We start from the raw sequence: 17,089 nt of genomic DNA, 5'->3' as shown, positions 1-17,089 counted from the left end.
CTTGTCTTCACAGTAGCCACTTTACAAGTAGTAAAGTGGGGCATAGATAGGTTAAAAATAAAAACTCTAAAATCACCCAGCAATTTAGTGAATCTGAATTCAGGTCTTAGTAATGCAAGCCCTCTGTTCTTTCAAACGAGCTCTGCAAGAATCTTCCAAACATAAGCTGAATTGATTTTACTCGTTTCACTTTCTATTTACAAGAGAATCTTGCCATGTCATAATCTATAAAAAACTATGAAAATTGTAACTTTTATATTAAAAGGTAGCCTTAGGATAGTGTTAGTAAGGATTTTGTAGAAGTGCTTTCTAATAACATTTGGAAATAAACTCACTAATTATTTCTCTTTCTAGGCCTTATAAATAACTACTCAACTCTGGCATCTTGAAATGTGCAACAAAATCAGACAAGATTCAGTTTCGTTTACTAAGAACCCACCATGTTCCCGGCATGCGGCCAGATGCTCGGGAACAGCCCAAACGTGATGACTAAGAAGCACTCAGGACACATCCTACTCTCTAAGAATTTCTAAAGTCTACAGCTTGAAGAAACAGAGTCTGTACCCCAAAATAAAAGAGCATGTACACAGCAGCATGGTCTACATACTCAAAGGGCTGAGGAAACTGGGTCCTTTAGCGAGAACACAGACATGCCACATGATTGGGGTCATATGCCAGCAATCATGGCCTCAGACAGAAACATAGCCCCAATCTAAGCTTAATAGAGATGCCACTGAGCTCACTCACCACCTCATTCTGCAGAGGAATGTGGAAAAAAAATGAAAGGAACATTCATTAAGTGGTCATGGCCCCACTTTTTCTTCACTGTATCTCATTTGGCAACATTAAAATTTTCAGATGAATTTGTCCCTTTCATTTCCATGTAAGGGAACAACCCTAAATTTTTTCATGCACTTCATTTTTAAAACACTCAAATGTCATTCTGATATTCCTATTCCAATTCTTCCTTTGTGCCTAGCCCCATACTGAAGTAACCATACGGAAAACAGTAACTCTGCCTCTCTTATGTATTCTTTCAGGCAATATTCTTTCCCTTAGGAAGAGAAGATATACTACTGCTTACATAGTATAGAAACCATAGCAGAACCTATAAGTAGGGCTAATCCAAAGAGCAGGGAATAAGAAAATTAACAATCTCTAGAGGGATCCAAACATTAACATATGTAGAAGTTGGTTCATGTGTATGACTATGTGTGTTTTCATAAATGTATGCCAATAAGTGTTTGTATTAAAATGGCAAATATAGAATGTCAGGACTGTATATTACCTTGGAAAACATGTAGTTCAATAGTATCTTTTTTTTTTTTCTATTGAATTAAAAAAAATGAGACCTCTAACCAGAGAGGTTTTTAACTTACTCAAGGAAGGCAAAGCAAGTTAACTGCAAAATCAGAAAACCGAAAGCTGGGTCTTCTGACTCCCAGCTCACTAGCCATCATTCTCTGAGTATACAAAATTGCGAAGGATGGAATAAAAAGGATTCCAGAATCACCGGAGAAAGCTGGTGTGCAGCAGAACCCTGGCAAGGCAGACAGTTCACCTATGGATCATTGGGGCTCTGGGGTATTTGACTGGCATACTCATAATGCAACATGCAATAAAACAAAAACAGCACAGTGTTCACCAGATCAAGAGTCAGGAGGTAAGAGGAACATGAGATCTCACCTACTTCCTCTTTCCTTTCCCAAAATAGATTCATAAAAGATGTCAGCATCAATGATAACAATCAGGACAAACTGTCATAAACTTAGGGAATTCCTTTCTTCTCCAGAGAAAATATTAAGTGCATAACAAATTATATATTACAACAAGCATATACATTATATATTAAAATTTCACACTGTTGCTATCAGGCCTCATGGAAAGCAGAGAGAGGCAGAGAGGCAGAGAGGCAGAAAGTCAATGCTGTTGTGACAAGAAGAAGAATCCTAGTTGGGTCACTGAAGGCCAGAAATAAATGTAAAAGCACAGAAATAAAATTAGTGTCAGCTTCTAGGGTGAAAAGGCTCCTGCGAGACTTTTGTAGGATAAATAAAATAGTACGGGCTGGTCCACAGACTGTAGAAATTTTAACAAGCAGGACATTACAGGTGCTCCAATGAGCAGGGGCCTACCTGGGCGCTCCTTGGATGGTGAAGGCCTTGTCAGCGTGCTGGTCACCCAGTTTCGTCATCACTTCATACAGTTTGTGGCAAAGCTAAGGGAACAGAGGCCACTTGTCTATTAGTCACATGTAATTCTGGTGCCAATTCAGGCTATTCTCCCCACGAAAGAAATTGCTTATTGAGAAACTATAAATTTTATGATAGTTTGGATGGCCTCAGGATAACTGAAATTCTGTATAAGGTTAAAATTTAAAATCTATGTCAAAACTGAAACAAACGAAACACGAGTAAACTAAAAAAAAAAAAAAAAAATATATATATATATATATATATATATATATAAACCAGAGTACAGAGCAGAAAACAAAAGCTTACTGTTTAATTGACTCCACCCTTTAGAACAACAACAACAAAAATCAATCAACAACAGAGTTGTTGATTACCTAAATATTTTGAGAGCAATTTTTCATTAGCCTAAAATACCGTTGGGAATTCCAACTTTATAAACTGCCTGGTAAAAGAGACAACACTGTAAAACTGTGGCAAAATCTTCAAAAGATACAAAGAACTATGTGATCACTATGAAAAACCGTAGAAATGTTACCAAGGGTAATAACACACTACTAAAAGAAACATACAAAAGGGTGAATTCTTTGGATAATTCTATCCCATTTCATTTGCTTCCAAAATAAACCTTCCTTTACTTTATATTCCATATGCAAAAATAATCATCATGACTCACCACCGCAATTTCCTTATGAAACTTGGCTTCAAGGCTGGAGACGTTTTTGAAAGTATTAACATAAAATCCAACTCGTCTGCCGTGTGGAAATAAAGAGAGGAAAGAAGAGAGAGGGAAAGACCAGTCAGCAAAAATAATTTTAATAGCAATGAAATGTATGAAAACCCAGGTTTCTTTTATACCATTTTGAATAACTTTGGACTAAATAAAATACTGAACCCAAAGCAAGCCTAACATTTCCTCATCTGTTCATGAACAAAAACAAATATATTTTGGCATAGAGCATGACCTCTCCTAAAATTCAGTGCCTTAAGACAATGATTCTCAAACCTTAGTGTGCATGAGAACCACCTGAAGGGTGTGTTTCTGATCCAGTAGGTCTGAGCATGGAGACTGAGAATTTGTATTTCTGATGAGTTTCTAGATGATAACTGATGCTGCTGATTCAGAGACAATGCTTATGGAACCCCCGCCCTGAGAACTTATTTATATTTTAGCTACTGTTTCTTGCTTTCAAGATTTGAGAAGTTCATTATTAATTTTTATAAACTATAAACGGTCTAGTTATTATTATGTGTTTGGACTCTGAAATTTGTTTCATAGAGGGAAATACAAAACCAGTAAATTAATTCTAATTGCTCATCAAAAATGAAAGTTGGTCATCACTGAGTAAATGAAAACATAAGCTGCCCATTCATAATAGCAATGAGATTAACTTCTTCTATGGCTTATCTTTACTTAAATCCCTAACATATTTGACTCAATCTTAATTTTCTATACCTACAGTGATCATGTGACCCTGATTTCATATATTTTTCTTTTAATTGATTTTAAAAGATCATATACTTATTCATAAATACATGTGCATATACCTATTCATATGCATACAAATACACATGCATATAGACATCTATTCATTAATAAAGAAAATCCTCCATAGTGTGTTTGGGAAATGGTAAGCCCCCAGGAAGATCAGACCAGAGCCTGGGAGAGGAGAGCCTAGTAAGGAAGCAGATGGTTCTCTGGGGCAGAGGTCCTTGCCAGACCATGAAGCACACCATTTATTGGCAGGCAGTGGGCAACCCCTAGATGTGTTTGAGATAGGGTAAAGGAGAAGACTTGCACCTGTATTTGAGGAAGCTAATTAAGGCAGCAGCTTGACGGGCAAGGAGAGACCCTACAGGTTACCTGTACATTATGCAGAGGGACTCCACTCGCAGTGTTTGCAGAGAAGTCTTCTGGGGCACTTTGAGTGACAACTCATGACCCCTTCTCCAGGGCCCCAATCAACTGGGACAGTAATTCTTAACACTTTTCTTCCTTCAGTTACTTCCTTCAATTACTCAACAAAGGACCTATCCAACTCTGGGTACACGCATAGTGGTAGGTGAACATGTCTCTAGGAATGTACAATCCAGTTAGAGAAGCACCCAGAGGGGCTGCTCTATTTATACTTACAATGGAAATATATGTGTGTGTGTGTGTGTGTGTGTGTGTGTGTAACAGAAATAAGCAGATTTTATATATGTGTATATATATTTGAAATAAGCAGCTTATAAAATCACATGGGAATGTTAAGTTACAACAAGAAGGCATACATGATTACATATCAAAAGTGAGTGGATATGGGCAGAAACAGAGAAACTGAGAAGAGAGGAGAGCAATGGGCCCTGTGACAGCTGCAAACATCTGCTTAAGAGGACAAACTTGGGCTGCAGAAAGAAGGGTCCAATTTAATTAAATAGAAGGTGGGTACAGATGGAAGAGGTGTGTAAGTTGAACTTCACTGGAAAGTATTATTTTATTTTTATTAATTTTTTTCTAAGGTAAACAAAACCCTAATGAATATCTATGATTAAGGTTTTGTACACAGCTTATTCATTTCCCTAGGACAGATTTCTTGAAGGTATTTGCTGGTAAAAGGAGTGAACCAAATAAGCACTGATGTTCACCGTCAAACTGCTCAACTGCTCGCACTAGACTGGGCCACTTATAGTCCCTTAAATATTACCTTATATACAAGGTAATTGAACATTACCTTACATACAACCTTTATAAATATGATAGCCGAAAGTTAGTATGTCACTGACTTTTAAGTTTATGTTTCTTTAACACTTTCATTCATTTATTTATTGCTCATTCATATTCCTTCTTTTGTGAATCACCTATTCAAATTTTTATTTCTTAGTATTGTTTTTCTTATCAATATGTAATGGCACTTCTATTTAAACATATTTAACTTTGGATGCATTAGGCAAAAACAAAAAAGAAGTCCCATTCTTCTATATTTCAATTTTGTTTTCTGATATACAGCATATCTTAAGTTGTCAAATCAATTATTATCCTGAGAAAATGGTGTAGTATCAGAAATATCTTATTTAGAATAACTAAACAAACATCTATTTCTAATATTTCATTTTTTAATTTAGAAATTAAATTAACTAGCATGTATTTAATTAGGATAAAGTGTCCAACATTTTTGATACAACTGATCGTGATTTTCTCCAATTTATGAAGTCAGAGATCCTGCAAAGAGGGGAATGCCTTTAACTAGTTCACTATTACAGCCCTAGCACCTAGTACACAGCAGGCATGAATAAATGAATAAATTCCATAAATGAACAAACAAGCCAGTGAATGAAGAAACTTTATTAAGATGTTTCTTTGTTCTCAGAAATAAAGGAAAATTTAAGTTGAGCTTATCACAGCTACAGTTTGCAGGCCTGAGCACTCTCCCCTTCTCAATGCCCTAAGGAAATCTGTCTCCCTGGAGGGGAGTGTCAGTGCTTCCCCCAGACCCTCTTTCAGTGGAGGAGGCAACCCCTGCTGTCCCTCACTTACCATGGAGATGGAGTACGAGGAAGAGTTTTTTCCTAGCTCTCTTCTGATCCTCTAAGCTCATTTACACTCCATTCTGGGATTAATGGCACTCATATTAAACCTCTTCAAAGCTTAATATCAACCTCTCGGCAAGACTCCTCAACCCCAACCACAATCCACAACGGCATGCCTCATGGTTTCCCCTCTCTCCCTCACCAAATCCTAACACTAATACAGTAGATCTCAACAACCATATGACTATCCAGCCAAAACAAGAGCCCTCTAACTAGTGACCCCAGCATTCTATTTATACACATTCTGCACTGGCCTCTGACATTTTGGATCTTGCCATGACTTACAACTATTTCACCTCCGAAATGGGGCAGATTAGTGGCCCACCCACTAACCTAATTTCCTGGGCCATGAGCTCCCTCATTCATTCATTTCCATTCCACCTGCTTTTTTCAAAACCTCTGTGAGATCAATGTACTTTTCTTCCAGGCCACTACCCTTGATCAGGTTGAACATACTGCTTTATCAAGCTTGGGCCCTGTGGTGTACCCCTCAACACTCTCTGGTCAGTCCTACCAACACCCTTCCTTCTTGTCTTGATCCCCTGTTTGCCCCACATATCCTCAGTCCTAAACTATTCCACCTTTACCACAGCTATGCCACCTTCTTAAAACGACAAAAGTTATTTTTAGAAAGCTCCCCTTGTCCTCTAATTTCCCTATACCAGCTGCCACAATTCCTCAGGCCCATCATAGTTAGAATCCTCAAAATAACAGACACCTGTTGCTGCTTCCTCATCTCCAATGGAGTCTCCAATGCCTATAATCAAGCTTCTGATCCCAACATCTACTGAAACCCCTCTGGACGTTTACCAAAGGTGATGCCTCTTTAGTCCTCATCTGCTTGATACCTCTATTGTAAATGATAGTCCTGGCACTCCTCATTTTTAAAATTCTCTCCATTCTTGCCTTTTTGAGATATCCGTCTGTCATGGCTCCTTCTACATCTCTGATTAATTTTTGGAAGGCTTTTCCACAGTCCCCTCTTCTTTTGCACATTCCATAAAATACTAGTGCTCTCAAAGGTTCTTCTTTGATCCTCATCTTGCCATTTGATCTATCCAACCATCTAATTCATCAACTCTCATGGCATCATTACCACCCATATGGTAATGACTCCCAAATCTCTCTTCAAGCTTTAGACTTAGCTTAATAGACACATCTTTTTGAATTTCCTAATGATTCCTCAACTCAACATATATAAGCTAGATTCAATCTTCCCAAAATTTCCTTTTATTTATATATTGTCTATCTCTTTGAGGGACAACTTCCCTAAACATCCAAACTACAGTCTGAGTTACACCATCTCATGTCACTCTCTACTAAATTATCCTTTTTTAAAATTTTTTCTGCATTGAACTTATTGTCTGATATCTTATTTTTCATTTCTTTTAAAGGTTACTGCCTTTCCCTGTCCTTCAATATAAGCTCCAAGCAAACAAAACCTTTCAGTACAGAATCTTTAGCATCTAACGGAGTTCTTCACACACAGTAGGTGGTCAATAAATATTTGTTGAATGAATGATATATGTATCTGATCCCTGTCTTTCTCCCACTTCATCACCACAAGCCCCTCCTAGACACTATCACTCTGACCCTGAGTTACATTAGACTAAAGTTCCGTGAACCCAGATATCTGCTTCAACCCACAGGCCTTTATTCATACTCTATGTCAGTCTAGAATATCCTTTTCACTAAATGGTGGCTTTACTTATTTCACAAGATTTACCTCAAGAATTCTCTTTAGAGTCCTTCCTTCTTGGTGATACCACTCTATCATCTCTATCTATATAATCTATAAGCTCCTTTAAAACCTGCAATCATATTCTAGTATTTCCTTTTTTAAAATTGAACCTGCATCCCCCTCTAAGCAGTAGTTCATTTCTCCTTCATGAACTACTAATCTTTGAAGATCAGTTCCAGACTTTTGAAAGTTTTCTACACTTGGCAGTAATGGAGGAATAGAGAAACAAAAAAGACATAAGGCACACAAAGCAATTACCAAAATAGTAGATAGAAAAGCCTACATTATTGGTAATTATATAAAGGTAAATGGACTGAGCACAGCAATCAAAAGGCAGAGGCTGGCAGAATGGATAAAACACACACCATGTGCACCCACAAATGATCCAACTAAATACTGCCTACAAGAGACACACTTTAGATTCAAGATAGGTAGAAAGTTTAAAAAGGGAAAAAAGAATATTCTATGCAAAGAGTAATGAAAAGAGAGCTTGAATGGCTATAGTAATATCAGACAAAATAGTCAAAATTATTAAAGACAAAGAAGGACAGTTTATAAAGAAAAAACAGTGAATCCATCAAGAAGATATATCAGTTATAAACATATATACACCTAACGACAGAGCCCTAAAATACATTAAGCAAAAGCTGACAGAAATGAAGACAGAAATAAGCCCAATAATGGTGGGAGATTTCAATATCTCACTTTCAACAAGGCAGAAGATAGTAAGGAAATAGAAAACTTGAACAACATATAGTCAACCTGAACCTAACAGGCATATATAGAACATTCCACTCAACATTCTGAAGGATTATAAATAGTTTGATGCATTAATAACTAACATGTAATATGTTTATTACTTCATGCCCAGTATTATGCATTTCCTCATAGGAGGCAAAGAAGATACAAAATACTAATTTCAATTTCAAGGTTGAGTAATATGGCTTGTTAAAGAACATATGTATTTATGGAATAACTTGAAAAATTATGACTGAATGCAATCTCATTTTAGATAAAGAAAGGCCCTAGATAAAAGCAGCAGGATTCACAGGAAAACAAAACAAAACACCAAAGTGTTTTTGAATGCTACCTTTAGGATTTACAAGCGTAACAAGCTAAGGTAAGGTATTTAATTAATATGATCTTTAGCTTCTCATCTGTGAAATGGAGAGATCTGTAATTGTAATGATCAGACGCTATAGATGTAAAGTACACAAAATGACACCTGGCAAATAGAAAGTATTCCAAAAAATGATCTTTGGTATACAGCATACACAATGCACACAATTATTATGCTTGAGTAATCTGGATTTCATCAAGAAATATGCTACATAGAAAGGAAGGCCTAAGTCAGGTTTTGATCAAAAGGCAGGATCTGGATTGAAAAACTAGTTTTGACTGATGTTATTTCCTAAGTGCCAGAGTGAGACATTAGATTGATTTCAAAAGCATTGAAACATTTATACTGTGTATGACCAGAAAAGGGGAAAGGTTCCTTTCCAAAATTATCCCTCAGATATTCCCTTTGTTTTTAAGTCCCTACAAAGTCTTTCATGCTACAAGACACTCCAACAATTACTTTACTTTGAATAACCAAATACAATTTAGGAAGGGCACAAAAGACTGAAATAACATCAATGCTAGTTTTGGATGTAGCAGAGATCACTAGAAAAACCTCAGTTATATACCCAATACATATTAAGGCAAATAATAAATATCTGTCTCTTGGCAATTCTGGCAATTTCCCCAAAGTTTCATAATTGGCACTGGCAATTTCCCAGAGGTATTATCTCATCATTGAAAGCCTTGAACACTGTGGTACCCAAGCCTTTTTGAAGATCAGTTTAAAAAGCAATTAAGCAATTACATTAGAAATCATAAAAAATTCCTTTACAGGGGAAATAAAAAGTATAACTGTCTTAATTGTATGTAAATGACAACCTGTGTTTGGAACTAAATATCTGTCGAAGATGATGATAAGCTCTGGAGAACTGCTAGTTGAGATGATGAGTATCTTAAGTAAGGACAAAAACACTGATGCTAAAGATATATGTAAAGATTTTGGATAAAAGTATTCCATGAAATATAAGAGTAAAAAAGTAATATCTGTATTTTTTTTAAAAAAGCCATAGCATCATATAATTTGTGGTTTTAAATAAATGTGAATAACTAAATAAATTCAAATCATAAATAGATATTTGTTTTATCTCTATCCCTAAAAGTTGTATATATTCAGGTTGTTTAAATCCTCTCTGGGGGAGAGAAGAGGTCTTCTTTAGGCACATACAGTGAGGTCCTAAGCAGGCCACAGAGATGTCAAGGTGGAGCTTCTGAAAGAAAAGGTGTACAGGAAGAGGTCAAAGAAAGAAATGTAAGGGCAAGACTACCATCATAATACACAACAGGATGATGAGGGTTAGGGTGGGGACAGTGGGACCAGAGACAGGGAGAGTGATCCAGAAGCCCACGCCAAAAAATGATGGATTGTTTATTTTGATGGCTTTTTGGTTTCCTGTGGGTAACAATTGCAAAGCTTTGAGGTTTCGGAACCCAGAAATAATGGCACCAACAAAATAAAATAAAATAAATAAAAAGAAAAAGAAATGCAGATGTAGAGAGAATGAGTAGATTCAGATGAACAATGACATAATTTCACACGTTGGACTTTGGGTGATGGCTGGACACTGAGGTAAAAACCAGCCAAAATTTCATCCAGATATTTCAGTTCAGAGAGAAACACTAAGTGTCTTTTATTGGCAAAAATTAAAAACACTAGAGATGAACATAAAAATGGGCAAACTCTAGTATAGACCCTCAAAATGCTTACAATTTTGGTGGGTAAATAGAAGCTCTAGAATTTGTATATAGGAAGGCTTCATGGGCAAATCCATCTAGTTGGAAGTTAGAAATAGAGGACCTGATTTAAAATAACGTGGCATTATTTTAAGTACAACTCTGGCTAATTTGGGGTGGGAGCATGAGGATGCTGATAGAGATCAAGGATCATAAGGTCCTATTTCGTCCAACAACTTCTTTGTTCTACCACTGAGTAGGAAAAACAGAACAACTATTTAAAAATGCACATAATTCCACAAGAAATGTAGAGTAATGTGTAAGTAAGAATATCTGGTGCTTAAAATATGAATACAGTTCAGATTTAAAAGTCAGGGCTGAAAGTAGAGGCTTACCATCTAAGCCAGATGACTAGATGAGCTCTTGGAATAAAGGAAGTTCCTCCAAGAACTGAAAGGATATTATTGTAAGTTTCAAGATGAAGGGCAGTCCTCCTAATGCCTCTAATTGAGATTTAGGTCTCCACTTGAGAAATAGATCAAGGTCTAAAATTGTGTCATCCTATATGGCAGCTACTAGCCACAAGTGGTTATTTCAATATAAATAAATTAAAACAAAATAAATTAAGTTTAAAATTTAGCTCCTCCTTTTTAATCCTAGCCATACTCCAAGCGATCAATAGCCACTGGTGACAAGTAGCTACCATACTGGAAAGCACAGATAAAGAACACTTCCACTGGAAAGTGTTGAAGTGTCACAGTAATAATAAAGACAAGATAAAGGATATTCACTGATCTTGAATTTCTAAAAGGAACATGTGCAACCCATAGAGAAACATTTTTACCTTGACCATAATGATGGTAACTCTTCTTGTAAGTCAACGTTAAACTCTTCAAACACTTTCTGTGCTTTCTGAAATTCTTCTTCTGCCTAGGAATGAAACATAACATGTGTTTACACTAAGAGAGACCATTTCTATACACAACAGCATCATTTTATATAAAATAAGAATAGTCTTATGGCACCTTGGAAATATTTTGAGAAGGAGAGTATTTGGTTAAAAGCATATCCTTGTTTTTCAATTAAACATGAAACACTAAGACTCCCTAAAACTGGAAACCAGATTGATTACAATGGTTGCTCTTGCAGTTTCTGGCTGATTCATTTATTCTACAAAAATGTGTTAGCTGCCTGCCATGTAGACAGCTCTGCTATGGATACCGAACATGAATGCATCCCCAAGAAATTCCCAGTCTAGTGGAAAGTCTAAATAATTACATTACAGGATGTATTTACAAAAGGGACTTAGAATGTGTTATAGAGCATGCTATATGGAAGGTGGTGCAGAGAAGAGAGAAGGTAATTTTTTAACTGAATCCTAAAGAATCAGAAAATGTTTGCTAAAGGAGGGGGTAAGAAAGACATTACAATACATAAAGGTGGAAAGCCTTGAAATGGAATTCTAGCTTACCATGTGAACTTGTCAGATTGCTTTACCACTGTGTACCTCACAGGTTGTTTTGAGTATTAAGGAAAGTTAATGTAGATGAAGTGTTGAACAGGGTGCCTAGTGTCTAGGAGGCCTCTCATGAAGGGCATTTGTCATTGTGAACTGCTCAGAAACTGATGTGTAGTTCTGGCTCATGGTATGTTTATGGAAGAAGGCAAGGAGGGGAAAGGAGACTTGAAAGTTGATCAGGATGGACAGGTGAGTTACAGCCAAATTGTGAGGATCTTTTATGCTGTACTAAGAAATTAAGTATTTTTTGTAGAGGCAATAGAAACCATTAAAAGACTTAAGCAGTTGAGAAACATATCTCGATGTAGAAAGACCATTCAGGCAGCTGTGTGTAGGCACATAGGAAAAGGCATGCCTGGAAGAAGAGGGTATAGTTAGGAGGTGACTTCAGTTATTTGGCATCTGTAACTTGCTGACATACATGGTGAAAGCTACTAAAGAATGTTTTCTAACAGAAAATTTGTTTTATGCAAATCCAGACGTCTGTACTCTCAGACAATCAAAAGTCACCTCTGGGAATTTCAGCTTGGTGTCCCATCTGCATCTGCATTTCAGCACTGAGAGTGGACCACAACCACCTAAGGAAGTGCAGACACACTACTTTCTTTGATCCCGCAACATTGTAGGTCAAAGTTCATTCTGATCTAAATGTGTGAGTCAGTATCCCCCATATGAACTGTACAATATAATGAAAAGCCTTATTTTGATTAAAAATAACAAAAAGCACTATGTTTCAGTTTAAATTCCATTCAGATTCCAATCTCCTTTTACAGAGGAGGCATTTAATTTTAAAAAGTAAAGCTGCAACAGGTCATAAAATATGGAGAGTGGTATTCACCATGGGCTCAATCCCTACCTTAGAGATTCGACTCTCATCCTTCCTCTTAGAGCTCTGCAGAGCTTCCAGATGGTGGCGGGCACTGTCATAGTCCACTAGCTTCCTGCTGCGCTTGGCGATGCGATTCTGTCAACAGGAAATGCACTCACTAAGAAAGAAGCATGGACATAAGAGTCTCCCTTTGACAGCCAGGTGCCAAAATGCTTTCCTTGGCCAGAGCTGCTGAGGATCTTGACTGGAGATCAAGATGAGCTGAAGTTTCACTAGCTAAGTGACCCCTGAAAGTCATATGAACACCTCCAATCCTTTGTGTGGAAGCCACTAGATAAATATCTTCCCTTTTGATAATAATTAGGCCAATCACGAGCAGCTGAGGGCAGAGTTTGCAGTCAAAGACCAGAAAATAATCCAGAATTGGTCAGGGAGAAAAGGCAAAACTATACTCTTCATTATTCTCTAGTCTAAATCTTTAAATGTTCTGTTCTGAAGATAGTGGAAAACTATGTTAGATTTGGTTTTATAATTCTAATAACACTCACACCAACAGCAATTCTATAAAAACAGATTTACTTCCTAAGAAATCTCTTTTCCTGCAAGTGATTCTCAATACTTTGTTCATTAGAATCCCCTGGACTAATGTGTCATTTGGAATAGCTGGTGGCCAAAGACACAGGGCCAAAGGCACAGATTGTGCTAATGGGCAAGCCCTTTCCCATGGGTCAACATTGGAAGCCATGAGAAAGTCTGAGAACAAGACATTCCCTTGCAGTGTGGATGAGAATGAGGTGATATATGGCTGCTAGGGGATAGGCATAAAGCCCTGCTCATTTCTATGGAACATTTCCTCTTAACAACAACAACAACAACAACAAAAACAAAAAGCTTTAAGCTGCTTGAGGAGGGGGCATCAAACCCTTCTACCCACAGGTGCAAGCAAAGATCTACTGCTTCTGGGGGAGCAATAAAAGTAAAACCAGTGTAGCTCTGGTAGAGATGGAGAGCCTTCTGACCTCTAGATTTCAGGCAAAAACAATTGCTGTAGGCAAAAGGGCAAAAGAAAAAGTCTCAAGGGGCATAAAAGCTTCCTAGGCCCAAGACCTGACTCCTATAACAAGTAGTGGACTGCTCCAACTTGGGCAGGGAAGGAAACTCTTGCTCAAATCCAACCACAGATGTGAGGCTGACTTTGCCTAAAACAAGGCCGGGAAAGGATTTAAAATAAACAAACAAACAAAGCAACAACAATAACAAAAACAGCCCTAACTCCACTACAAGCTATAACACTAAAAAACAAGCAGTAGTGGCCTACCACTGGAGGAGGACAGTGCAAGGAGAGAGACCCCTTCTGCAATACAGGCATACAAAGACAACTAAAATCTAATAAGCAGCAGCCACACTGAGAGAAATCCTCCAGCACCTAAGGGCCCCCATATCAGGCTTCAACCTAAGAATCTGAAAATATTACAGATGTTAAAATATAAGTACAAGGCATTAGCAGTCCAATTCCGGAGGAATTTGAAAGCTGCGGTGCACTGAAGTAACAATAGCAAAAATAAAGCCCCAATGCAGCTCAGGTCCTGATTAATTGATTCCAACTCTCATATTAATGGCCTGACAAAAAGGCTGGCCAATTTCCAGACATAAATATTATTTCAGTACTCACTATCTTATACATGATGTCTGGCATTCAATCAAAAATTACAAAATACACAAAAACAAAAAAACAACAACCCATGAGAAAAGATAAAGCAAACAACAGAGACAGACTCAGACATGACCCAGATGTTGGAAGTAACAAACAGAAATTTTAAAATGACTACGACTAATATGTTAAAGTACCTAGTTTGAAAAAGTCAACAACATAGATAATCAGATGGGGAATTTCAGAAGAGATACAGAAACTTTAATGGTCAAATAGAAATCAAATGGAAACACCAGAAATTTTAAAAATGTTATCAGAGAGGAAAAATTGATTGAGTGGGCCCATTACTAAACTTGAAAAAGCTGAGGAAATAAATAGTGTACTTGAAGACAGGTCACAATAAATTATTTCCATTAAAACACAAAAAGGAAAAAGAATTGAGAAAAAAAAGAGAGAATTGAGCATCTAAGACCTACAATGCAATATAAAATGGTCTAACATAATTGAGGTCTCAAAAAGAGATGAGAGAATAATACGCAATATTTCAAGAGATAATGGCTGAAAGTTTTTCTTTAAATAATGAAGACATCAAAGTATAGATGCAAGAAACTCAGAGAATACCAAAAAGGAAAAATACCAAACAATACACATCTAAATACATCATAGTGAAACTACTTAACATCCAGAATAAAAGAAAAACATAAAATAAAAAGGTAAGAATTACGGGATGCTAATCTTCAGAAACCATGCAAACCAGAACACATTGGATGATATATTTACAGTACTGAAAAGTAAAAGTTAAAAGAAATCTGCCAACTCAGAATTCCACACCCAATGAAAATATCTAACAAAAGTGAAGGTGAAATAGTTTTTTTCGCACAAACAAAGGCTGAGGGAATTCATTGCCAGCATAAGAATTTTAATATGAAGTGGAGCTACACAGAAAAATGAGTACCAGAAATGATAAAAATCAATGTAAAATATAAAAGATTTTGTTTTCCTACTTTTAATTGCTTGAAAAGGTAACTGATCATTCAGAGCAAAAAAAATAACTAATGTATTGTGGGGTTTATAACATGTAAAAGAAAAAATGTATGACAATAACAGTGCAAAGGAAAGGAGGTGGGAACTGAAAGTGTACTGTTGTACAGTTCTTAAATAATACATGAAGTAACATACATTATTTCAAGTTAAACCTAATATGTTAAAAATGTATATTATACATCATAAGGCAGTAACTAAGAAATAAGTTAATAAAGAAGTATCTATGTGCCCCATAAATATGCACAATTATTATATGCCAATTAAATAAATTGTTATACGTCAAATAAATGAGAAAAATGTAAAAATAAGTCTAATAAGGAAGTATCATAAAATATATTGATTCCTGAGCCCTACACTAAGAGATTCTGATTTAATTAGACTGAGGCAAGCCCTAGATATCTACAGTTTAAAAATATCTTCCCCATAGTCCAGTTATGCCCAGCTATTTGAAAAATAAGAACCCAGGAGGAAATGCTTTAAAAAATTTGATATGGTAGGAAAAAGAAAAAAAAACACAATTATAAATGGTTATGGCTTACAAGGCATTGTCACATCTGATGGATCCTTCTAGCAACCTACAGAATGAGTGTTTCAGGGATTATCTCCATTTTACTTTCAGGAAATGTGGAGCTGCATGAGATAACCTCTAATTAGTCCGAAATTGCTCAGCAAGTCTGTGGCAAAAGTGAACTGAATTAGAAGTTGGCCCCAGTGACCAGCGCCAGGAGTAGGGTGACGCAGGTGAGACAGGGCACAAAATTTAAGAAGGCGCCTTACTCTCAGGGTCATGTGAGTGCAGGGTTAGCAACTTTCTCCTTCTAATTTGCACCACGGGTTCTTTGCTTGCCTCATCCAATCTCATCCCTGCTTCTCAGTCTTGGTTAGTGCTTCTTCCAACAGCTCCCACCATTTCTCTGACAGACTTTATGAATCAACTACAGCCTGTCACTCTATGCTATTCTTCTACATGCCCTTCAGGACTGGTGAGAGGTGGGTTGGGGCACTTAACCTCTTTGGCTATTTCTCATTGCTTTCATTTTCCCTGCACCTACCACTTCCAACTAGTATACTGGCAGAAAGCATGGAGATACACACCCAGCCACTCAAAGTATGCAATGAGTTAGCCCAGGCAGAGTAGAGTGAAAACCCTTCAATTAGGTACGGTGAACACCATGTGCCTATAAAGTGACAAGGCTCATTACTTTTAGCAAAAATGTGTTACCTTCAAAGGAGGCTATCCCTTGAAGCAGTGGCCTATGTCACTATATGCAAACTCTTATAAAGCTCTTCCTTATGGACTTGCCTTCTAGCCTGGGGCATTCCTTTAATATCTTCCAAGTAGCAAATCTTGATTCTCTGAAGATGAATTTGATTTTTGAAAGCAGCTATGAATCAATAACTTTTAAGTCTTAGAATAAGATGGAAGAGTGCACTGGGTAATCTTATTTTTGTTCAAAAACAAGAAGCAAAGTAAATAATGTGACTCATTTTCTTATGTAATTTTTAAGTCAATTACAAGGATAGCTTACCATGGTAGAAATGACTATTTTGAAGAATATCACTCATTTTGATGCATACATTTTGGGGTTAGAAAAGATAAATCAATCTTATTTCCTTACCTATCTGATATTTGGGAAACTTGGGGGAAAAACTCAAATCTCCTAAATAAGGGTAAGGTTGACACACATTAGCTTTTTTTATGGAAAATTATCTAATTCTTATTTAAGCATCCAATAGGAAAGTTAATTAA

At 36.7% G+C, this 17,089-nt stretch overlaps 1 protein-coding gene across 2 annotated transcripts in view; it reads right to left on the bottom strand.

Annotated features, from left to right (window-relative positions):
* AMPH (amphiphysin) overlaps positions 1-17,089 on the bottom strand; it is a 250,218-nt gene that overhangs the window by 75,877 nt on the left and 157,252 nt on the right. For both annotated transcript variants that reach the window (XM_054496470.2, XM_054496471.2), the window contains exons 6-9: positions 12,672-12,779; positions 11,141-11,226; positions 2,869-2,944; positions 2,136-2,218 (exon numbers count right to left, since the gene is read on the bottom strand). In XM_054496470.2, coding sequence (XP_054352445.1) covers positions 2,136-2,218; positions 2,869-2,944; positions 11,141-11,226; positions 12,672-12,779 — 353 coding nt within the window. The remainder of the gene's footprint in view (positions 1-2,135; positions 2,219-2,868; positions 2,945-11,140; positions 11,227-12,671; positions 12,780-17,089) is intronic.

This window comes from Pongo pygmaeus, chromosome 6, assembly GCF_028885625.2.
Source record: "Pongo pygmaeus isolate AG05252 chromosome 6, NHGRI_mPonPyg2-v2.0_pri, whole genome shotgun sequence".
Classification (NCBI taxonomy): Eukaryota; Metazoa; Chordata; class Mammalia; order Primates; family Hominidae; genus Pongo; species Pongo pygmaeus.
This window is presented reverse-complemented; position numbering and strand designations above follow the sequence as displayed.